This window comes from Cuculus canorus, chromosome 2 (genome assembly GCF_017976375.1).
Source record: "Cuculus canorus isolate bCucCan1 chromosome 2, bCucCan1.pri, whole genome shotgun sequence".
Classification (NCBI taxonomy): Eukaryota; Metazoa; Chordata; class Aves; order Cuculiformes; family Cuculidae; genus Cuculus; species Cuculus canorus.
Genome location: NC_071402.1, coordinates 5,327,927 through 5,353,352, shown reverse-complemented (window position 1 = coordinate 5,353,352; position 25,426 = coordinate 5,327,927). Strand labels below are relative to the sequence as shown.

The window sequence follows — 25,426 nt, the reverse complement described above, 5'->3', positions numbered from 1 at the left end:
TCCATGTTCAACAGCAAACCAGTGATTAAAGTCTTGGCATTAAACATTTCAAAAGCTGGGTGCCTGAATTTCAGTTCTGCATCTGCATCTGCAAGTCACCAGAACCCCAACCAAATAGCCAAAAGGGTTTTTTTTTTTACAGTAAACAACAGGCAATTACCTGCTGGAAAATTGCCCTGGTGGCAATTACTTTGTAATAAAGAACATTGAAGCAATATCATGTTCCATCTGTTATCACTACGGCAAAATTACCTCTCGGTTATAGGCGAGGGTCAAACTCAAATTCTGAACAGAAAACTGAAACTCAGGCTGTTGTTGTGTGTGCAGGTTCACCTGATGTCTTGCTCTCCCAGAGGCTGTTTAGACAGAAGTATAAAAAGATGGGGCTTTGTAAATTTGGATGAGAGTGCGTGTGGGTGGAAAGCAGATTAAGAGGAAGGGTTTTAGGCTAGGAAAGAGATTGCGTAAAGGTGCGTGTTTAAAACCACTTTATTTCAGTACATCTGCAGGAGGCCAAAGTCTGCTCTTACTTCTTCCATCCTTTCCCCACTACCCACAGGAAATTGAAGTAAGGCAGCACTCAAAATACAGGGATCCTGCAGTTCCTTAAGTCCTGTTTGAGCTCCTTTCTAGTCCAGAGCTGCCCTTGAAAGCAGAAGAAAACCTAAAGGCTTGTCTTGGTGATAGCAACAAGGTAGGTCCTATATGTGTGGGAGGGAAGAACTGCAAGACAATTCAGTGACCCACCGTAAAAGGGAAATAAAAACCACATTTACAATAGACTGAAAGAAAATTTTTAAACTATTTGCTGATACACGAATTAAAAACAACAAAAAAAAGCTCCTTGTAATTTACTGTAGTCCCATAATCAGTTCAGTGCTGTTAGGCTGTAGCAGTGTTATTAACTGGTCTTATTTCTGCTGCTTTACTAAATCTCCTTGGGGCAGGAAAGAACAAGAGATTTGGGAACTGAAGGGGAAGTCAAAGAACTCCTAAGTCATTCAGAAAACTTTAGTCTTGGTTAAACCTTGGACGCAAAATAAAAATGATGGACAAGAAAAATTTACTGGTAGAAAGAAGCATGTACATAAAGGCAGGGATGTCCCTTTCCTTCTTAGGGAGTGATTATTTTTGGAGGCCTCAAACTCCTTTCACAAATCACAGACTAAAACGTCTATCGCTGCAGAAAAGAAAAGGATATGAAGAACAGAGAGAGGAAGATGAAATTACAAATTACTTTTAAACCTCCATCCTGATATAAGAGCTGACAGTCTGCATTTTTATACAGATTGCTTTGCCTTGCAGCGTGCTTTTTCTATCGGTCCACAGTTCTCAGACCTGTTGGCCTTTCTTGCATGTTATGGAAGCCTTACTAACTTGCTTGCCAGTTCAACAAAGTACAGTAAAATTAGTCTTACACAATCCCTTAACGGGTATAAAATCAGCAAATAAGTAAAAAATGATGGGTGGGGAGGTTTTATAGGGCAATTAACATGTGCCTCAGGCACAGTATTTGCAGTTATATACATTCCAACACTTGAGATCTGAATACAAATTTTACATGATCTTAAAGACTAACTTCAAAGCTAACAAGGTTGGAAAATGAATTTAATTAAGTGATTCTTATTCTAGGTTTTCTGGATCCACTGTAAATTCAATTCTTCTCCTTAGGTCAGCTGTGTTAGAGACCCCTCTTGGGCAGGTCAACTCTCAAGCCATTAATTCTTCTAAGGAGGAATTTAGATCCTGCAGTTCACTCCCAGCATCAAACGCAGCTATGTCTGGGAGCCCAGATGCAGCTGGACTGTACAAGAATTTAACTTTGAGAGTTGAAGAGCAGGTTATAGCAATTCAAACAGTTTCTTTCTTGTAAGACAAGGTAAGGTAAGGCATGGCTTAAACATCATAGAATGGTTTCGGTTGGAAAAGACCCCTAAGATCATTGAGTCCAATGATCAACCTAACCCTGCTAAGTCGGCCACTAGATCATATCCCCATGATCTACTGACATTTGCTAGTCTTTTAAACACCTCCAGGGATGGTGACTCAACCACCTCCCTTGGGCAGCTGTTTTCAGTGCTTTGCAACCCCTTCAGTAAAGAAATTCCTCTTAATATCAAACCTAAATTTCCCCTGGTATATCTTGAGGCCAAGAGTTAAGAGGCAACTTTGTATAAAGACAGCTATAAATACATATAACCTGAACATAAATGTAACCTCTGGCAGAGATGAGGAATAAACTTGACTACTTGAGCTGAAATAAAGAGGCAAGACATCCCTCCACCTGCGAGAATTCTTCCAGCTAGTCAGCCTTTTTTAACTTGAATTATAGGTAGCCTCTAAAAGCTCATCCAATTTCTTTGTTCCCTTCTCCCCCACTAGATCTTTGAGGTTTTTAATTTCCTTTGATATCAGGCTTAGCCTTAGGAAAAGTATTCCCTTCCACATCAAATTGAGTCAGCAACTGATACATTAATTCCTTTGAAAAAACATACCTAAAAGGTAACTTATCTGTAACGTTTCATGCTTGGTTTCTAAATACATCTCCATAATCTCCTCCTTACCCACATGGATTCTTTTCAGACAGGTATCAACACTAAATTTCAATGAAGAGATTCACTACTTCATACTAAAAGTTCACTCTATAATATTAAATATCTCTTCAGCATAATGACTGCTCAGCTATGAGATTTCTCAGAATCAGCAATTTGAATTATTGCTTAACACAGTTTTTCCATACTGGCAGTTTCTCATGAAACAGATTTCAAGCCCCTTTATGCATCGTCTGCCGAGCTCTAGGCTGGAAGAATTCTGAATGTTAGGTAATTTTTTTCTCAGAGATATTATGTCTAAATGCTTTAACTAAGAAATGACAGTCCAATTCCTGAACAGCTTTTTGACTTGTATGAGACATGTAGGAAATTCTACTGATTTAAAAGCATAGAACGAGAGAAACAATCATAGAATCATAAAATGGTTTGGGTTAGAGGGGACTTTTAAGGATCGTCCAGTTCCAATCCCCTTGCTGTGGGGAGGGACACCTCCCACTGGATCAGGTTGCTCAAAGCCTCATCCAGCCTGTCCTTGAACACCTCCAGGCATGGGGCAGCCACAATTTCCCTGGGCACCCTGTGCCAGTGCACAACCACCCAGTAAAAAAATTTCTTCCAAATGTCCTATGGTATTCTGCTCTGCTTAGCTCAGCCTTTCTCTTTATTAAAATCTATTAATTAGCACTGAGATATGCAGTTTCCAGAAATGCTATTCCTTAGTGTTATTGCTTAAAAAGAACACCATGCTCAATTGTAAGCTTAAATAGTCCAACTTCAATATTTACAGCCAGACTAGATAATGTTTACTACAAGAACCCATTAACTCTAACACCAAAACAAAGCAACACCATCACAGATAGGCACTCAGATAGGAAATGCATAAAAATCAAGGCGATTCCTATACCATAGCAGAGAAACAGCCTTTAATTTTAGTGACATAAAGGTAAGCAACACATGTAAACTGCTATGGTTTTACTTATGTAAATGTACACAATGTCTTTTTAAAAGCACTAGTGCAATATATTGTATTTATGCAGGGGAGTGAGGAACAGTTCTGGTGCTGACAGTCACTTCTGTGCTTATTAACTATTCATAAAACACTTAATAGCATTGGAAAGAGCCTTTGAAGCAACAGTAAAGGCTTGACAAAGCTTTTATCATATTAGATATAAAGTGTGAGACTTTGTTTACAGCTACCACTACTCATTAGTCAGACAGCAATTTTTCATGTGGAAAGCAGCAGCCACTCCAAGTCACAGGATTTTTTACCTTCCTCATGAAACAAGGACATGGATCCCAACTTTCAGAAGAACTAAAAGGGCCATAAAGATGATCCGAGGGCTGAAGCGTCTCTGCTATGAGGACAGGCTGAGAGAGTTGGGGTTGTTCAGCCTGGAGAAGAGAATGCGTCAGGGAGACCTTCGAGCAGCCTTCCAGCACCTGAAGGGGCTACAGGAAAGTTGGGGAATGACTTTTTCCAAGGACATGTAGTGATAGGATGAGTGGGAATAACTTTAAACTAGATGGGAGAAGATTTAGATTAGAAACTAGGAAGAAATTCTTCACAGTGAGGGTGGTGAGGCAGTAGCACAGGTTGCCTAGGGAAGTTGTGGATGCCCCATCCCTGGAAGTGTCCAAGGCCAGGCTGGATGGGCCCTTGAGCAGCCTGGTCTAGTGGGAGGTGTCCCTGCCCATCGTGGGGGGGATGGATTGGAACTGGATGATCTTTAAGGTCCCTTCCAACCCAAAACATTCCATGATTCTACGATTTACTGGATGCATTAGAACCCAAATTGTGCTTAAATTATAACTGAAATAATCTGAAATTACAAATTTATTAAGGGTTTAAAGTGTTGTTAACAGGAAGCATGTATTGTGATTCCATTGAACGAGTTTTTTCCAAAAGCTAATGGTTTCTGTAAGTTTAAACCACACATCAGTGTCTCCTCACTTTTATTCAATCCAAATCCCTGGCGAAATAATTTTTAAAACTTACCCAATTTTTCCATGAACTGTTATGAACTGGAAGTAATTTTAGCGATTTAATTGTTAGAAGCCAAGTTTAATACACTGCCATTTATAAACAATAGCATGGATTGTAATTCCCTCTCACAGATAAGCAGCATTAAGTACCAGATGTTTCAGAAGACAACGGCCTCACCCTGCTCCTACAGTTTATAATACATGGCTGAGATGTGACAGGCGAAGCAAACAGCAGTGCTAATGCACAGAACATTCTCAAGAGTAACACAAAATCACTCAGTTTCTCAAAAACCTTGGGCTGATGAACAAGTAAACCTAGAGTGCTGAGGGTGGTGATAGTTTTCTTTCTAGAAAAGCTTGCTGGGAGGAACTGCTGAGTGACTGAGTCTCTAGAAAAGGTTAATGAAGATTTCTAGGGATCAAAACTTGTGAAAGTGGGAACTAATAAAATTGCATCTGGAGCCAGTCTGCCTCTTCTCATACTCGGCATATTTTTATATTCTCTGTGCTAAACAAGTTAGCTGCTTCATTTCGAATTCTTAAGCTGCAGACAGCAAGAAATCAAACTAAGTTAGAAAAAAACCTTCTGTAATATATACTCAGCTTGTACTTGTTGCCAAGCTACTAAAGCCCAGTTATGACTACAAGGCTGTTACAGCTTTGTAGCTGCATTTGTGACATGGCAATATAAAATCACTCTAAGCAGAGCAATAAAGACGATCGTAGAATGGTTTTCTTTGGCGAAGACTTTTAAGATCATCGAGTCCAAACATTGACCCAGCCCTGCTAAGTCCACCACTAGACCATGTCTCCCAAGAATGACATCTGCTCCTCTTTAAACACCTTCAGGGATGGTGACTCAACCACCTCCCTGGACAGCCTGCTCCAGTGCCTTTTGGTGAAGAAATTATTCCTGTTGTCTAATCTGAACCTTTCCTGGTACAACCTGATGCCAATTGATGGCAGTATCTGATAAGAATCTCAGGTGATTTCAATGACCAAAGTTTTCTCTGAGGTACAGAACACAAGCATACACTGTAAAGATTAACTGTTAATATTCAACATACATCCGTAAGGCAGAGTCTTTTCTGTATGCTCAAAAGCCTTCTGGTTCTTCAATTTATTAAAAGCAGAGTTGGTTGAGTCAGCACACCTCCCTAGGTGCCACTTCTCAAAAAATAGTTTCTCCAGCCAATTTAACCTCACTGAAAAAACAAGTGAATGTTGCTTTTACCAAAACAAGAAGCAAAGGGAATATTACAGCAGTTTGTCAGCCATACACAACCCCCTCCAGTGAGGAATAAATATAGCTCCTGTTGAGGCAGACAGATGTTGAGGTTGATAAAGGTAAACAGAACCACGTAAGAGGTAATTACCAAACAGGCTAGATAAGTCACTTGTGAATAACTTAACCCTTCACTCAATCCAACACTGTTTATCCCCATGCTGAGGGAACATGAGCCAGGGCACAAAGGGTTTCAACAAGTTCCCAAAGCACTCACATTTGTAACCAGCTCCCTTCATTTCTTATCTCTGCAGTGTGGAACACCAATATTGCATCCCCACAGCCTTTTGCATTGCTTTTTCCATTTGCCAGCTTTTCTAGAAGTGAGAAGTCTTTTCTTCCCTTCCCACAAATCCCAGCATTATTTTGATCACTGGGATTAGGGAAGGAAGGGAAGAGGTATTTCTCAATTATCTGGAGGAAACAGATATGCTAGAAGAGCTCAGAGAAGAAACATAAATGAGTAGACTGGTCAGTGATTAAGCGGAAGGTTTATTGACACTGTCTGACCTTACTCTATGGTAAGGTAAAGGCAGCCTCACCGGCAATATATTTTAAATATCCAAGTGCCAGGACAAACAAGAAGGCAAATAAGAGAGCACAGTTCACTTACAAAAACTGAGGGTTTTCTCCATGCAAACCAGGATGTGAGTTTTTGCATTCACGGTAGACAGTAATTGAACCAAAGCTGATAGTAGAACGGAATGAAGTGTATAAATCTCAACTTTCCCAAAAGATAAACCCTTAAAACAAGTTATAGACATTATAAACTTTCCTAGATGAAGCTGCACGTGTTTTATTCAGCAAGTCAGGTTGATCAGAAAGCTCCTATTTGGGGAACACTTAAAATCTATTGTAACTATGCCCCTAGTAGATCTAAAAAAGGAATTTGATGAGCTCTGACAATGAAACTTCTCAGGAAAACCCACTGGCATTGCTCATGGTGCTAACTGCACTGATTATTGACCCCTCTGTTGATTCAAAATAAAAAGACTAGTAATTTCATATGAAAACACATTTTTAACTGCAGGAAAACTGCCCAGAAGAATTTGTATGTTGCATGCTCACAACTTCAATCTCTTATGACCTTCATTGTATCAAATATGAAAAAGCAGATGTTTCATTTGAGATGCTAATCTTGACAATTTTAAACAATGCTGTAAATAGTATTCAATGAATGTTATCTTAGAGAGTTGTTTGAGTGCTTCTCCTTGGCCACAGCTGAGCATGATCTAAGGCACAACTGCACACAGAAACCCAAAGCAAACATATAATATGCATATATTATAGATACACACATCCTTGATTTATTCACTCATGGAGGCAGGTTCAGCCCAGTACTTCCATTCAGTTTCATGTAATGTTTCCTGATATCTGATCCAGAATATGATTTTCTAGATTTGATAAAGGTAATACCAGATTCTGTTAATACTTTAAGTAGTTTATTGGAAACCTAATTACAGTACTTACCATGAAATTTAACACTGTCTACTCCTATTCTAATTCCCATTTCCCCACACGTATGTATTCACATATCATAAAATAAACTAGACAGATTGATCACATAAAACAAGACTTATTAGTGGTCTGAAATAAATGCAACATTTCACTAGTAGTTTGAAAAGCCAATTTATCAAACTGTTTATTCTGAAGTACTGTAATCTGATGCATTTTTCCATAAAACTTCATTGCAATTCTTTTTAGTCAATGTTGCTTCTGATTTCTAGGTCACAACTTGTAATAAAGAATTTTAGAAGCTTTTGAGGTTGCTGGCACTCACATAGGAACTCAAAACAAATCATGTTAAAATTTTTACATATGCAAGCAATATCAGACAGAAGATGAATGCAGGTAGAAATCCTCCCCACTTGAACACAGTCACACAACTGAATCTGTGGCACAAGCAAGACCAAAACCAGAAAATCCATTTTACCCTGTGGATTTTTAGTTGGCAGATCTTACTTCCCTCTTCCTCTGACTTCAATCAATGCAAAAAGATTTAAAGTTTTGATTCACAGAAATGAGAATTACTTACCAATTTGTAACAATACGGGTGTTACCAAAGCTGTCTCCATGGCATAACAAAATTCCCTGCCAAACATTACTGCACCATGCATCACCCACAGGCGTATTGGTATTCGGTCTATGGATCCTTCGCTAATGGTCTCCTCCCTACTTTCATTCTCCTTGTTTTCTGGTTTCTGAAGCTGTGCCACAGGTAGATCTTGAACTTGCATAGATTCCGAGTCAGCATTCTGGGGAGCCATTTTCATTACCATAAAAAAAATATATATTTGTTTTATCTATATAAATAATACTACCATAACTCCACAAACAAGTTAGGGTGTCTTCTCTTTCAGCTTCTTTTCCTCAGGCAAGTAATGCTTATATTCCTCTTGTACAAACAGGTATCTTGCAACTTCTTGTATAGATACGAGACATTCAGAACGAAAAGCTATTTGGTAGAAATTTCAACATATGGCTTGCTGGTTTACTGTGAGTTAGAGTTAAAAATCCATAATTGCCATTCAGTTAATACCAGTTTCATAATTATTATTGAAGAAGTGCTGAAGTTGTTATTCTTGCTACAGAGAGGTGGAAAGGCGACACAAAGAGGTGCTCCACTGTTAATCCCCATCGAGTGGCTGATTAATCTGCAACAAAAAGCAAGCATTTCAAAATTTCAATAGCATTTCTCAGGACATTGTTTCCCCCCCCCCCCCTTAACCATATACCCTATTTCCTGCTTAATGCTTTCCATTGTCCTTGCCTGGCGTAGGGTCTTTTATTCTACATTCCCGTCTACTCCTGGACTTCCCATTGAAATGCAGTTACTCCTCCTATTCAAATGATGCTGTACCCATAATTTTCCTCTCATTTGTAGACCCACACGAAGCCACAGAATTGTATCAGTGTATTTGTCAGAGATCCTCACAACATCGAGCACAAGAATAACAAATTCTAGGAAATTTAATGCAGCTTCCATTTCAGAAACAAAGTGTAGGATATTCCAGTACTATGTCAGGAAGATGATTCATTGATTACCACTTACTGACCACGCAGACATCTCTGTTTAGAGTTTTAGAAGCTGCTAGTTACTTTGCAGTAACCATCACGCCATGTTATAATGAAGATAATCCTCAGGCAAGCATGAGCAAAACCAAGCCATGGAATAAAGCAACCTTAAGGACTGATATTTAAACTTCTAATAAGATAGACAGAGTATATGCATCCATCTTCACTTTCTGCACACAAGACAAGAGCGTCTTACTCTCACATCCTATGAGGCTTCTGAAGTCCATGAATGGTACAATATCACAGAACCACAGAATGACCCAAGTTAGAAGGGACCCACAAGGATCATCAAGTCCAATTCCTGTCCCTGCACAGGACAACCCCAATATTCACACCATGTATCTGAGGGTGTTGTTCAAACGCTTCTAAAATGTCATCAGGCTTGGTGCCACGACTGCTTCCTTGGGGAGCTGTTCCAGTGCTCCACAAATCTCTGAGTGAGGAACCTTTTCCTGATATCCTACCTAACCCTCCCCTGGCACATCTACCTGCAATTCTCTCTAGTCCTATCATTGGTCACAAGAGAGAAGAGATCAGCAGCTGCTCCTCCTCCTTCCCTTGTTAAGGAAGCAGTAAACCGCTATGAGATCCTCCCTCAGTCTCCTCCAGGCTGTACACACCAAATGACTTCAGCTGCTTCTCATACACCTTCCCCTCTAGAGCCTTCACCAACTTTGTGGCCTCCTCTACATGCTCTCCATTAGCTTGATATCCTTTCTATCCTCCATCATGCACTGAAATTATTGAAATATATCCTAACCAGGTAACACAAGCATCTCCTGTATTGCCCCATCCTTTGTGCTGTAAATTCTGTGTGCCACATAGAATCATAGAATAGTTAGGGTTGGAAGGGACCCCAAAGATCACCCAGTTCCAACTCCCCTGCCATGGGCAGGGACATCCCACTAAATCAGGCTATCCAAGGCCCCATCCAACCTGGCCTTGAACACCTCCAGGGATGGGGCATCCACAACCTCCCTGGGCAACCTGTTCCAGTGTCTCACATTCTTCCTAATGTCTAGTCTAAATTTGCCCCTCTCCAGTTTGTACCCACTCCCCCTTATCCTGTCACCAGAAGCCTTTATGAATAGCTGCACCACGACAATCAAAATGTGTCTAAGCACTTCAGAGAAAAGACAGCATTATATAAAAAGTTAAGATTACATAATGTTTGTACTAGAAAGAAGCAGATTCACATCCATGCACACAGTGTGGCTGAGCCTGTATCCCAGGACAAAATCTCTCGGGGGGTACACATGCTGGCTTTGGCAGTGAAGTTGGGCTAAGAGATCCTCCTGCTGCAGTTCACTGCCCCTTCAATTGTGGCAACAAAAACTCATGGTGGGCTAAAGCATAAACCAAATAATTAAGCAGCGAACCTAAAAGTGAGCTTTAAGAAAAAGATGACGTTTGGTGTTTAAAGCACATCACAACAGCAACTCTCTTTCAGCATGACCCAACATAAGTGCAACAGGGGAATATCATGGAATCACAGAATGGTTTGAGTTGGAAGGGACCTTAAAAATCATCTATTTCCACTCTCTCTGCCATGGGCAGGGACACCTCCCACAAGATCAGGCTGCTCAAGGCCCCATCCAACCTGGCCTTGGACACTTCCAGGGAGGAGGCATCCACAACCTCCCTGGGCAACCTGTGCCAATGCTTCACCATCCTCATTATGAAGGATTTCCTCCTAGTTTCTAGCCTAAATCTTCCCTTCTCCAATTTAAAGCCATTCCCCCTCATCCTATCAGTACATGCCTTTGTAAAATGTCCCTCCCCAGCTTTCTTGTACACCCTCATCCTGAGCTGTACACCCTCCTTCGAGCTGTATCTTCAGTGGGTTTACTGCGTGTATTTTGTTCTTCCATTCAAAAGCAGCTTTTTGGTCTGGGTTTTTCTCCACCCAAGATTACAGAAGTTCTCAGATTGATTGCCTCAATAACTTAACACTGTAATTTGCTTTTCAGCTAGTCAAACCTTTAAATCACATGAAAGAAGTTAATAAAACCTACTGAATAGCAGAGTTTTAAGTTCCAAGTTTCAAACTATAAACATTAAATTGCACAGAACAAATAGGACTCAAGAAAGCATTTCTCCATGTGTTTGGAATTAATCGGAGGAGCTGTGATGCAGTGCCTAGGGTTACAGACAGGTAGGTAGTCACTCAAGTTATTCATAAGCATCTTGTTTTTATAAAGGTTTTTCTTTCCCCTCATCAGGGTTTGGATTTGCTAAGCTCCTGCATGTGGCAGAATTCATTTGCCTCCTTTCAGTAGTTAATACAGTGTTGAACTCGCATCAGGAGGGGAAGGGATGTGATTCTCTTCCCTGGCTTTAGAGTCCGTGGTTTGAACTCACTCCATGAAGGGCTATTAGTTTATCAGACATATAGAGTATTAGAAAAGCACATATCCACTTTTTGTAACACAAGTTCTGGGTGATTAAAACCTATAAAGTACAGATTGCAGAGTAGGAGCAATTATTTTAATTACAGACTAGTAATAAAATGTTTAATTGCTGGCAGACTCAGGCAAAACTGCATGAGCTTACCTATTAGCTCTTACTATTCAGAAATCACTCAGAACTTGTGTTGTATTAAAGATTAAGGGTCACGAGTAACGCTTCTGTACAGGATGGCCTTAAAGTCTCCAGCGCTTTTTTATGCCTGATTTCCACTCCTGTCACTATATAGGAAGGATTTAACCTAATTTCCCTAAACACCTCATTTACAGGCAGAATGAGGCCCAGCGAGGAAGGCAGTTCACCACACAAGAATGCTTTATGATGCACTGGGGCAGCCTGCATATGCAAGCAGAATGGCATCAGGCTGGGAGCATTTGTCACTGGAAAGGTAATGAGGCAGGGCAAAGGGGATAGCTGAGATTTAGCCCATTTGAGTGAGACTCTTCAAGAAGGGCAGAAAAAGTTATTCTTGAAGTGGAAGATGACGAGGAGCAATCAGGTAATCTAAGAGACAGGAATAATGGATGACAGATGGCGGTAGACTTTGAAGCTGTAATTGACACGGATAAAAAGAACAGTTTATTTTAAACATGCCACAAAAAAAGCAGTTACAGCAATCAAGTGCAATATCAAGAGGTACAATGGACAGGTTTTATCTAGAGAAACGGAATTACTGTTCCATCATGCCAATTTTGCGGTAAGCATAACATTAGTCTTCCTGCAGGACTTTCATCTGACTCCAACTGCGTGTCTGACATGAGAGCCAGAGAATAACAAAAGCCTCTCAGAAAGACCTTCCAGTTCGTTCCTGAGTCCTGCTCAGTTGTCTGCACTTATTTTAGACTGATTCAGATTCTGCTGCTGCTTTTTCCAAGTTCATTTTGAATTTGAAAGTTTGAATAGTGGCATTCTTCCTTATTGAGAAAGGAGACAAATTCATTTACCTGCTGGCAGTAAATACTACAGAGGCTTTTATGCAACAAAGATCTCCAAAGCAAATGGCATCTAAGGAGGAGCTGGATTAAAGTACTGGAGAGCGCATGCTCCCATGCCTGCTTCTGCCATAATGGCTTTTGTTTGTTGGCTAGCAAATCCAAACTTTAATTGATAATTATTTCTTAAAATTATAGTATTGAATATCCATGGTAATTTCCATCATAGTCCACTTACTCATGTGGTTCAAAGGCTTTATTGTGTGGAGTTCACCTAAGAAACATGCCAGCATTATTATTTTTTAAGGAAGTGATGAATTAGGCTTGCATTTAATAGAATCGCAGAATGGTCTGGGTTGGAAGGTACCTTAAAGATCATCCAGTTCCAGCCTCCCTACCATGGGCAGGGTCACCTTCCACTGGATCAGGCTGCTCAGAGTCCCATCCAGCCTGGCCTTGAACATCTCCAGGGAGGGGGCATCCATGACTTCCCTGGGTAACCTGTGCCAGTGCCTCACCATACTCACAGAAAGCAGTTTTTAACTAATATCTAATCTAAATCTACCAGCTTTCAGTTTAAAACCATTACCTCTTCCGCTATCACTGCATTACCTGATAAAAGCCACTCCACCCAGCTTTGCTGTAGGTCCCCTTTAAGTACTGGAAGGCTGCTTATAAGGTCTCCCTGAAGCCTTCTCCTCTTCTCTTCTCTTCTCTTCTCTTCTCTTCTCTTCTCTTCTCTTCTCTTCTCTTCTCTTCTCTTCTCTTCTCTTCTCTTCTCTTCTCTTCTCTTCTCTTCTCTTCTCTTCTCTTCTCTTCTCTTCTCTTCTCTTCTCTTCTCTTCTCTTCCCTAAATCTCTCAGCCTGTCCTCACACAGGAGGTTCTCCAGCCCTCTGATCATGTCTGTGTCCTCCCTTGGGTCTCACTCTAACAGATCCATGTTTTTTCTATGCTGAGGACTCCAGAACTGAACACAGGAGTCCAGGTGAGGTCTCATGAGAGGAGAGTAAAGCAGTAGAATTACCTCCCTTGACCTGCTGGTTACACTTCTGATGCAGCCCAGGATATGGTTGGCTTTCTGGGCTGCAAGCACACATTGCTGGCTCACGTTGAGCTTCTCACCTTCTCTTTAGGGCTGCTCTCAAAACCTTCTCTGCCTAGGCTGCATATGTGCTTAGGAATGCCCTGACTCAGGTATAGGACCTTGCACTTGGCCTTGTTGAACCTCATGAGGTTACTGTCATTCAAGCACAATAAATACTAAGAGAGGTGGCATCCCTTCTTCAAACAGATACTGAGAGGCATGGAGGCAAAAGTTTTCAGAAAGACAGCTTCCCTTCTACCTGCACCTTTCTAAACATCCAGCCACAGAGCAGCAAAACTAACTTAAAAATAGAAACTGGCACGAGACAGTGTTTATCTCAGGAAGCTGAGACCATGTTTCCCATTCTGCCATGAACTCTCACTGTATTTCCCGTAAAGTTTTAAAAGGCATTTTCATGACTAACAAAGAATAAGGAAGTAGAATGAAGAATTTCAGCTATGGAAAGGGGTTCATGTTGGTTGTACAGGGGCTGGGCAGGAAGAGAAGGGTTACACAGAAATAGTGGGTTACACAGAAATAGTGCTATCTTGCAAAGTGTATATGGGAGGAGGTGCCTGATTACACTCTTCTACAACCTAATTGCACACATTTCACTTTGACCTTTGGCCACTGTGGCAATGACGATACCTTTAAAGCAGTAGTTAGTATTTCAACAAAATAGGCAAGTAATGTATTCTGAAAACTATTCTGCAAGCAAATTGTTATAGAAGCGGCTCAAACTGCTTGCAGTCTTATCTGTTATATTTTTACTACCTATCTTCCATCTAGGCATAAGTCATAACATGACTATATGAAGCACAAAACAACTCGTTACAGGCTTGACAAGGCTGTATCACAATAATCCTGTACCTCAAATAGGTAGCGTTCACAGAAAGAGCACATGAATTGTTGAAGAACCAGAGGAAAATTACTGCCTTTATTTACGGTTTTCTGAAGAAGAGTTACATAGTTCATACTCCTGGCCTGCAAAATTCAGTGGTTTTGTTTTTGTAGTGACCACTAAGATACTAGAAGTGCACAAAAAACTCACGCAAGACAATTATGCAACACGATGCCTCCAGCAAATTACTTCTATCACACTTCTCAGCATGTTTTGTAAGTTTAAGACTTAGAGGTCAACAATCAGGGTTTTTGCATTTGTTATACCATCATCTGGAGGTCAGAATGTTGGTAGCACACCCATCGATCTCAAAATAAATAGGTTTAGCAGTGATCCTGCCCCAATTTTTAAGACTGAACTATTTTAAATGCATGTTTCCAGATATCTCTTTCTAACAAGGAATAGGAATGCAATGTTCGACAAGCAATTAGATTTTATGAACCTGTGCCAGAGCACATGACTTGAATTAAGCTGTGGAGCATGCATCAAGTTCCAGGTAATCACACATGAACTTTATATTAAGCACTAATAAAAGCCTGGCAAGTAGATACAGTTAAGTGTGCCTGACTGGATAGCATGAGAAAATTTCAGGTCTTTAGGAGTTCTTCCTCTTTCTCTGCAGCTGTTGGACAATCCTTAAGGCATTTATTGGTGTAAGAAATAATTCTTTTCATCAGTGTAGGTGTGCACTAGTTACAAAATCCTAAGTCCTGAAGGGAAAAAATAAGTATAGCCTAAGAGAAACTGGTGTGAACAAACTGAAAAGGATGGAACCAGCTCTGTCCAAACATTATGAGTATCTAAGGGAACAAGTAGAGGCAAACTACTCCCTTCTCTCATCCTGGTCTTAAAAACATATTGCTTTAACTCCCAATCACTTATCCAGCCATTTCATATTCAAGATCTGCCTCTTGCATCCTCATTACTTTCTTTCACATGCAAGTACGCAGGTTGATCAAATGTCCTCAAATCACAGTGAAGAGCTGCATCCAGTTGGGCTCCTAGGAATTGTTTTCTAGTGACAGAGGAAATACTTGAGCTTAAACAAAGATTCTACAGTTTTAAAGAATTCTACGTTTCTGATGCTGAAAGGATCATAAAATCACAGAATGGTTGGGGTTGGAAGGGACATAGAGGGCAAGAATCCCCTCCCTCGCCCTGCTGACCACACTTCTTTTGATACAGCCCACAATACAGTTGGCCTTCTGGGCTGTGAGTGCACATTGTTGGCTCACGTCAAGCTTCTCATTGATCAGCATCCCCAAGTTCTTTTCCGTGGGGCTACTCTCAATCACATTGTCCCACATCTTGTACTGAAACCGTGGATTGCCCTGACCCAAGTGTAGGACCTTGCCTGTGGCCTTGTTGAACCTCAACAAGGATGAAGAGATACCTTGTGCCATCACTGCGTAGAAATGTCTTTTAATTATTTACCACAAACTTCATAAAGGGAAATAGCGAAGAAGCAATTCCTACAGAATTTAACTGGGCTTTGATGATTATGGTCACAGTTGTCATTGGATCAGTAACAGATCTCAACGTGACATTCTGCACGACACATCAAGAAACCAATAAACAACAAAATAAAGTAGGTATACTTTTACTTCATGAAACAGTCAAACGTTTGACTGAGAAAAAGAAATGTGAGAGTCCAGAAGCTGCCAGTCTAACAGGACAAGATGCTTTTGTCCCTCCCAGAGCCTTACACCTTACCTTTCTGCAGTTCTTCAAGGAGTACATTCCACAGACACATATGCTAATAACCATATTGTAATGTTTCACCTGTGAATCATGTTACGCTGGCAAGCCTATAATTGCCCAGTCATTCCATTTATTTGTCAAATACTTCACTCTTCTACCAAGCTGGTTGATGCTATGATTTTCATGTAATCTGGCCAACCCCCTTAAAAAGTTATCTAGACTGATTTAATTACAGCTTTAATATTAGCACTGGAAAGAAAAGCATTCTGAGTCTATCTGTCTTTTCCTCAGACTAAATAAATGTTTGGCTGAACACTTTTACCCCTATGTTGCAGAAAACTTCACTTACTATTCCTTCTACAATTAAATGTAAGATGAACACTGGGTTCTGCTTCAGCATCTGACTGGCTTGCAAAATGATACCTCAGTTGGGCTGTGCCTTTTCAAGAGTAAAATGGCATTTGTCCAAGGACAACTACTAATGTTTTGAGTTCATATCCTCTGGTGCTCCACCACGCCAACAGACAAATAGCAGTTGCAGTGAAAAAGCTGCTTTTAAAGGCAAGGCAAGGCTGACCTTTCTCTCTTTGCAACCACCCTGTAAAAATTTGTAGAGTCTCAAAATACGTTAAAAACAATTCCAAAAGATCATAAAATAATAAAATGGTTTGGGTTGGAGGTGACCTTAAAGATCATACAGTTCCAACCCCCTGCCATGGGCAGGAACACGTCCCACCAGACCAGGCTGCTCAAGGCCCCATCCAACATGGCCTTAAACTTGAACACTTCCAGGGAGGGGGCATCCACAACTTTCCTGGGCAACCTGTTCCACTGCCTCACCACCCTCATCATGAAGAATTTCTTCCTAATGTCTAACCTAAATCTTCCCCGTTCCAATATAAAGCCATTCCCCCTTGTCGTACCACTGCATGCCATTTATTAAAAGTCCCTCCCCAGCCTTCTTGTAGGCCTCCTTCAGGTCCCAGAAGCTCACTATAAGGTCTTCCCACAGACTTCACCTCTCCAGGCTGAACAACCCCAACTCTCTCAGCCTGTCCTCACAGCAGAGGTGCTCCAGCCCTCTGATCATCTTTGTAGCCCTCCTCTGGACTCGTTCCAACAGTTCCATATCCTTCTTATGTTGGGGATTGCAGAACTGGATGTGGGACTCCAGTTGAGATCTCACAAGAGAGGACCAGAGGGGCAGAATCACATCCCTTGTCCTGCTGGCCATACTTCTTTTGATGCAGCCCAGGATATCGTAGGCCTTCTGGGCTGCAAACATGTGTTACCAGCTCACGTCGAGCTTCTCACCAAACAATACCTCCAAGTCCTTCTCCGCAGGGCTGCTCTCAATCACATAATCCCCCAGCATGTACTGAAATCGTGGATTGCCTGGACCCTAAGTAGGACCTTGTACTTGGCCTCGTTGAACCTCATGAGGTTCACACAGGCCCACTTTTTCAGCTTGTTCAGGTCCCGCTGGATGACATCCCATCCTTCTGGTGTGACAACTGCACTACTCAACTTGGTGTCATCTGCAAATCTGCTGTTGAGATTTACTCAATCTTGCTGTCTATATCATCAGTGAAAATACTAAACAGTACTGGTCCAAGTACAGACCCTTGAAAGACACCACGTCATGGACGCCAAACCAATCGATTTTGTACAGATGACTGCCCCACGATTAGTTTTGTTCTACAGATCTGCAATAGGAAGCCAGTAGCTTCCTCTACAAAGGCAGCAGCAGCTGAACCAGATAAAATACTCCTCGCAGTACAAACCTAATCACTGCTTCACATTGTAATTTTTCTGGGACAGCCAGTTTTGCTAGCAAGGGTAGTTTTGGTTTACAGTCAGATGCTTGCACAGGAGTATTACAAAAGTTACGTTACCAGGTTAAACATCTTAGACCGTAGGTTTCTCAATCAGTTTCAGCTAGCATAAACAAGTACTTCCTCTAAAAGCAGCAGTCTTTTCTCCCTTTTCTTTGCCTCAGGTTCCTTACTCCCACCGCTTCCTGCACAGCCACACAAGCGTCTAAACAAGTGAAACTGATCTAGGCTGAAAACTAACGAGACAAAAACATGTCCGAGAAGCTAAAAAAAATCCTTTAGAAGTCAGGTTCGTTTTATTGCAGCCCAGAAAGGCCAACTGTATCCTGGGCTGCATCCAAAGAAGCGTCGCCAGCAGGGTGAGGGAGGGGATTCTGCCCTTCTACTCCGCTCTCAAGAAACCCCACCTGGAGTCCTGTGTCCAGTTCTGGAATCCCCAAAATAAGAAGGAAATTGAACTGTTGGAACGGGTCCAGAGGAAGCCACAAAAATGATCTGAAGGCTGCAGCACCTCTGCTATGAAGACAGACTGAGAGAGTTGGGGTTGTTCAGCCTGGAGAAGGCTGCAGGGAGACCTTAGAGGGGCCTTGCAGTACCTGAAGAGGGCCTTCAAAAAGCTGGGGAGGTTCTTTTTAGAAGGGCATGTAGTGATAGGATGAGGGGGAATGGCTTTAAATTGGAAGGTGAAGATTCAGATTAGATACTAGGAAAAAAATCTTCATGATGCGGTTGGTGATGCACTGGCAGAGGTTGCCCACGGAAACTGTGGATGCCCCCTCCTCGGAAGTGTTCAAGGCCGGGCTGGATGGGACCTTGAGCAGCCAGGTCCAGTGGGAGGTGTCCTTGCCCATGGCAGGAGGGCTGGAACTGGATGATCATTAAGGTCCCACCTAACCCAAACCATTCTATGATTCTATCTGATTGCATGGCTACATGGTTCCATACCAAAATGATGGGGACAGGAGAAACGGGCAGCTGGAAGTATTAATTTGGGTAGTAATCGCCAAAGCGTGTGTGAAATCACAGCTCACACAGAAAAGAAATTGTCAGTGGATCCCTGTAGCTACAAGGTTAAAAAGCAGACTCATCTGCCCAGCTCAAGAGGCCTCCTTTACTGCAGGATCTTCAGTCATGTTGTGGGGGCTATCATATATTCTGCCTCCTAGTACTTGCCAGATACAAGGCAGAACAACACTTGCTTAGCCAAGAGACAGCTATTTTCTCCCTGGTTGTTTTGTGGCTCTGTTGCCAATTATTAGCAGCTGTTTATAGTAACAGAACAGGCCACAGGGGAAGCATCTTCGGCCCACGTCAGAACTCCAATGTTCAGCCACTGCAGAAGGAAGAAAAGCATCTAGAAAACATATTTGGAGCTTTTGGCCCACTGGACAAATGGGGGCAACTACTTTAGTTGGCGTTCAGCAAAGCAGCTGTATCTTCCATGGTCTGACTAAATTTCTCTTTCATAAAAGTTTATGACTCTGAAACTCCTGTGACTTTCTAGAAGAACCATCATATGAAGCTCATGAAGTGAAAGCCTCACGAGGTTCAACAAGGTGAAGTGCACGATCATACACCTGGGTCAGGGCAATCCTCAGTGATACAGGCTGGGGGATAAAGAGATTGAGAGCAGCCCTGCAGAGAAGGACCTGGTGGTACTGGTGGATGAGAAGCTGGACATGAGCTGGCAATGTGTGCTTGCAGAGAGGAGGCTCAGAGAGGAGGTGGCTGGAAAGCTGCTTGGAGGAGGACTTCGGGCTATTGATTGACTGTTGGCTGAATATAAGTCAGCAGTGTGCCCAGGTGGCCAAGAAGGCCAACAACATCCGGGTCTGCATCAGCAACAGCGTGGCCAGCAGGACCAGGGAAGTGATCCTTCCCCTGTATTCATCGCTGGTGAGGCTGCACGTCGAATCCAAGAAGGACATCGTGATGCTGGAGTGTGTCCAGAGATTGGCAACACAGCTGGTAAAGGGTCTGAGCACAAGTCTTATCAAGAGTGGCTGAGGGAGCTGGGGTTGTTTAGTGTGGAGAAAAGGAGACTGAGGGGAGACCTTTTAGCTCTCTACAAGTGCTTGAAAAGAAGTTGTAGCAAGCCAGGTGTTGGTCTCTTCTCGCTAGTAGCGACAAGCGGAAATGGCCTCAAGATGCACCAGGGGAGATTTATGTTGGATATTAGTAAGAATTTCTTTGCTCAAAGGGTTGTCAAGCATTGGAATAGGCTGCCCAGGGACGTGGTTGTGACCATCCCTGGAGGTGTTTAAAATATGAGTAGAAGTCATACTTGGGGGATATGGCCCAGTAGCAGACTTAGCAGGTCTGGATCAATGGTTGACTCAATGATCCTAGCAGTCTTTTCCAATTGAAACTATTCTGTGATTCCATACAAGGATGCCATTCCTAAGCAACCCTATAACTGACACCAAAGAAAGGCTGAGATGAGATTTTTAACAAATTCATCTTGAAACCTAAGATTTAAAACAAACAAAAAAAGTGCCACTTGAACCAGCACAGTGCTTTTGCATCATGACCTACTTTTGAGGCTACCATGAAATTTAGGCCATAGAAGCAAGATCTGGGAGGGGGAAAATCGTTCCGCAGAGCATTGGGAATGAAGATGCTATGGAGCAATCCACCGCACACGGAGAAGCAGCATTTTTTTCCACTTCTTGCAATGCAAACATTTACCTGCCCTCGGGACTCTTCACATGCCGTAATCCAGTTGATGTCTTTTACAACGTCTGCCTTGCTGTTGCCCAAGGTGGGGCATAACCTTTGAAAAGCATATTCATCTAAGAGAAATAAATGATTCTGGCAGCTTTTCTACTATTAAGACTGAAGGGCTGGCATCCTTGACTTCCCTAGTGAATCCACAATAATATCCAAAACAGAATCCTGTGCCTGCCTCCCTCCCAATATAAGAGCGTGTGCTGCTTCATTTTGAAAGGGTTAAAGAAGACTTGTGCCCTTTCCTTGGTATGTATACAAAATTCCAGGAATTACTAAAACCTGAAGTAAACAGGCTTCCAGCTCCAACTCTGCTGACATTAAATCTTCCATAGGGTATCCTGCCTACCTTTCTCTGTACAGCATGGCCTTGACTGGAAGCCCCCTGGCTTTCTTGGGGCTCTCTTTCCATCCTCTTCCAGCTTACTCTGAAAATGACCAAGAATAAGATTCTAGCTTACACTGGAAGATATGTTGATGCAGTCACAGATGGCAACCCGTGCATGACAACTCCCCCTGACAGGCTTTTTCTTGCCCAAACACACAGGGAGAAACAGAAAGTTAAGACCTAAGGTGGAAAGATGACAGTCCTCATGACATAGATTCACAGAAAGGGTGGACATCTCCCACTACACCAGGCTGCTCAAGGCCCCATCCGACCTGGCCTTGAACACCTCCAGGGAGGGGGCAACTTCTCTGGACAAGCCGTGCCAGTGTGTCACCACCCTCATGGTGAAGAATTTCTTTCTAATGTCTAATATTCCCTTTCCAATTTAAAGCCATTCCCCCTAATCCCATCACTACATGTTCTTGGAAAAAGTCCCTCCCCAGCTTTCTTGTAGGCCCCCTTCAGGTACTGGAAGGCTGCTATAAGGTCTCCCCAGAGCCTTCTCTTCTCCAGGCAAACAAAAACTCTCTCAACCTGTCCTCATAACCGAGGTGCTCCAACCCTCTGATCATCTTCGTGGCCTCCTCTGGATCCGTTCCATCTCCTTCTTCTATTGCAGATTCCAGAACTGGGCACAGGACTTCAGGTGGGATCTCGCAAGAGTGGAGTAGAGGGGGAGAATAACCAACCTCCTATGCCCTGCTGGCCACAATTCTTTGGATGCAGCCTAGGACGCAGTTGGCCTTCTGGGCTGCAAGCACACATTGCACATCAAGGAGAGCATCTTTGTAAGACAGCTATTTTTCCTCATTCTTTATATTTTGGGGGCCAATGTAATTTCCAAAGACTGATTATATTACTGGGAAAAAGATGTAGGAAACCATGTGTCTTTATGAAATTACTGAAACAATTCTGGGAAGCCATATTTTTAAAGGGGATACAGAATTTAATGTGAGACAGACTTTATTCAGTGGATTGGATATTATACTGCTCCCTAAAGGCATGGGCTGTTACTAATATTAGATCAGATTACATTGTTAAATCATTGCTGCTGCTGTTTTTAGTAGGAAATACTTCATTTTCTTAAAGCAGGGAGGTAGCATTATCTGATTAAACTTATTTTTTGTTCTACTGCTAGGTAAAAAACTTCATATATGCTTCCTCATGTTTATTATTGCAGATACATTAAATGAGTAAGCAGCTACGGTAGCGTGAGCATAAACAGCAATAGAGAAGCCTTCCCAGCTAGCAGAAAATGTAACAGCTGGGACCGGTGGTGTGGGTATAACAGGCACTAAGAAGCAGTTCCACACTAGAGCAAAGACTCAAGAATGCCTTATTCGTGACAGCTAGATCCAAGTAGCAGGTTCTACCTCAGAATTAAAGCAGGATAAGAGCAAGATAGCAAGCACTAAAAGCTAAGTACTTTCAAAACAACAAAAAAAAAACCCTAGTCACCACATAAAGAACTCAAAAGCTCATGGGGATGGAGATCACTCAAGCCAGTCTGCAGATACACTCTCAAGGTCTGACGCTACTACAGATAACTTTAGGTAAGAAAATGTACTCACTTGGTCAGATAGGCCCAGGAAAGCTTCAGTCTGGCATGACCTCAGTGTGGCCCAGCTTAGGCAAGCCCTAGTAAAGATCCTCAAGTTTTTAAACCATGTTGAACACAAGTGTCATCTCTCATCAGAAATAAATTGATTCATTGCCTCTGTCTCAATGAGGACAACGGAGAAGAGCAAAATTAAGGCTATCATCAAGGAACACGTTAATACATTACCAAGTGGATTAACTGGAACGACCATACCTTCCTACAACGGGAAGGACAATGTCTAACCCAGTGGGGCTGGTGGTGCAAGAATAATCCTATCAGCACATCGTTGCCACCAGCATTTTTTTTTGCAAGTTCTTTTACCAAGGCTGTCCTCCTGATTGCACAGGGTGGGAAATGCAGTAATACCAGTGCAACTATTTGCACATTACTCTCAAGAACGAGCAATACTTTCCGAAATAGGTTGAGACTAGTGTTTTGCATGATGCCATGTGCCAACTGTATCCTGCACCCAAAGAAGTGCCAGCAGGTTGAGGGAGGTGATTCTTCACCTCTACACTGCTCTCATGAGACCCCACCTGGCGTATTGTGTCCAGTCCAAGTTTATGTTCATTGCCATGAAATATACTGATTAGATTTGGTTTCTCTGTTTAAATAAACACTTGAACTTGCCTAACAGGGTGTCCAGTTCTGTATTCCCCAACGTAAGAGCAGGATGGAACAGTTGGAACGGGTCCAGAGGAGGGCCACAAAGATGATTAGAGGGCTGGAGCACCTCTGCTATGAGGACAGGCTGAGAGAGTTGAGGCTGATCAGCCTGGAGAAGAGAAAGCTCCAGGGAGATCTTACAGTAGCCTTCTATTACCTGAAGGGCACTACAGGAAAGCTGTGGACGGACTTCACACAAGGCCAGGTAGTAACAGGATGAGGGAGAATGGCTTTAAATTGAAAGGGGGAAGATATAGATTAGACATTAGGAAGAAATTCTTCGTGATAAAGGTGGTGAGGCACTGGAACAAGTTGTCCAGGGAAGCTGTGGATGCCTCCTCCGAGGAAGTGTTCAAGGCCAGGTCAGATAGGGCCGTCAGCAGCCTGGTCTGACAGAAGCTGTCCCTTACCCATGGCCAGGGGGTTGGAACTGGATGATCTTTAAGATGCCTTCCAGACCAAACCATTCTAGGATTCTATGAAGAAACAGTCCAGCCAGTATCAATTATTTAATCTGCATATGCAAAGTTAGATATTCCTTGCAGATGTTACTGTACCTATGAGGAAGGGTGCAATACTTTATTTTCACGTATTGGCATTTTAACTAATTATATTCACTGCTCTGAAAAATCTGCAAGATGATTTTTCAGACTGTAAATGCTTAAGAAACCCAAATACTGACAGAATATGTATTAGACAATTACAGATGCTATTCAGAAGATCAAGACAAAAAGAGCACAGCATAGATCTTCATAAGCTGACTTCCTCTAGCATATCATTAGCATCTGTAAAGTCTAATTCATTGACATTGTCCCCAATTACCAGTCCCTAAATGCATTGCCGTCATTCAGTCTCTTAAAACCCTGTGAAAATAGCTTTTGAAAGCACCCACAGAACTTCGTTCACCCTCCATCAAAGATGGGAAAGTTAGGCTTTGGCTGGATTTTACTAACTCTGAGGAAAGCTTCTTCTTCAGGTTCTTCACTCAGAGGGTGGTGGATCACTGGAACTGGGTCCCCAGAGAAGTAGTAATGGTGCCAAGTCTGAAAATATTCAAGGAGCATTTGGACAATGCACTCAGACACACGGTGTGAATGCTGGGTTTGTCCTGTGCAGGGACAGGAGTTGGACTCGATAATCCTTGGCGGTCCCTTCAAACTGAGGTCATTCTATGATTCTATGAAACAATTACTGTCTCAGAAGAAAACCAAAACAACACAGAAGAGGGTTTCTCACATTTCAGATTCTCTGAAGGGTTTGTAAACAACTATATATAACTGGTTATATCACACTGCACTGAATTTTTGCCTTCTTTGAGTGGACTCACAGATCAGTTGGTACATCACCACTTTGACAGCTTGGTAATAAGCAAGTCTTTAGAACCTAACCTGTGCAGTCCCAGCCTACACTGAACCTGCATGATTGCTGGAAGCGGTCTCTTATAGGTGTAAAGGGAGAGATCTTTTCCATTCCACCTCTTCCTCATCCAGGCTTCACATAGCTTCCCACCACCTGGGCCAAGTAAAATATTCTAATATCACCTGATGAGGTGTTAGATGGAGTAGAAAGAAAGGAATAAATGTGTTTTAAGATAAGATTTTATTTCTTTCTTACTTCCTCCCTGGCATCCAAGGAGGCTCGCTTTCCCCTAACGCAACCACACTGCAAAGGGTATGGTAAAATAGCTGCTTCTCGGCCCCAAGGCCTTCAGCCTGAGACACATTAAGTGGTGCAAACAAAGGAAACAGCTACAGATTGGAGCAGCAGTGTTGTGATACATCACAAATCTTTGGTGAACATCATCAGCGCCTCCCTTTGAAGCAAAAAATAATTACAAACAAGCAATGAGAAAGCACACACGGAAAAAATCACAGCTATAGTACTTGAGCAGAACCCTGCTCCAGTTTTTCAGGCTGTCCCAAATACCAGCATGACAAACACATTTATGTTCATTTCCATGAAATATAATGATTTGATTTAGTTTCTCTATTTAAATAAATACTTGAACTGGCCTAACAGGGTGTACAGTTCTGGAATGCTCAACATAAGAAGGATATGGAACTACTGGAATGGGTCCTGAGGTGGGGCAACAAAGACGATCAAGGGGCCGGAGCACCTCTGCCATAAGGACAGGCTAAGAGAGTTGGGATTCAGTTTGAACAAGAGAAGGCTGCAGGGAGACCTTATAGCAGCCTTCTAGTACCTGAAGGGGTCCTACAGAAAAGCTGGG

At 42.2% G+C, this 25,426-nt stretch overlaps 1 protein-coding gene across 4 annotated transcripts in view; it reads right to left on the bottom strand.

The window, feature by feature from the left end:
* SLC45A4 (solute carrier family 45 member 4) overlaps positions 1-25,426 on the bottom strand; it is a 108,989-nt gene that overhangs the window by 37,906 nt on the left and 45,657 nt on the right. For 3 of the 4 annotated variants that reach the window (XM_054058067.1, XM_054058065.1, XM_054058064.1), the window contains exon 2: positions 7,856-8,474. In XM_054058067.1, the coding sequence (XP_053914042.1) occupies positions 7,856-8,099 (244 nt within the window). In that variant the 5' untranslated portion in view covers positions 8,100-8,474. Of the gene's footprint in view, positions 1-7,855; positions 8,475-22,501; positions 22,551-25,426 lie in introns of those variants that run through there. The other variant, XM_054058066.1, reaches the window with a different exon arrangement.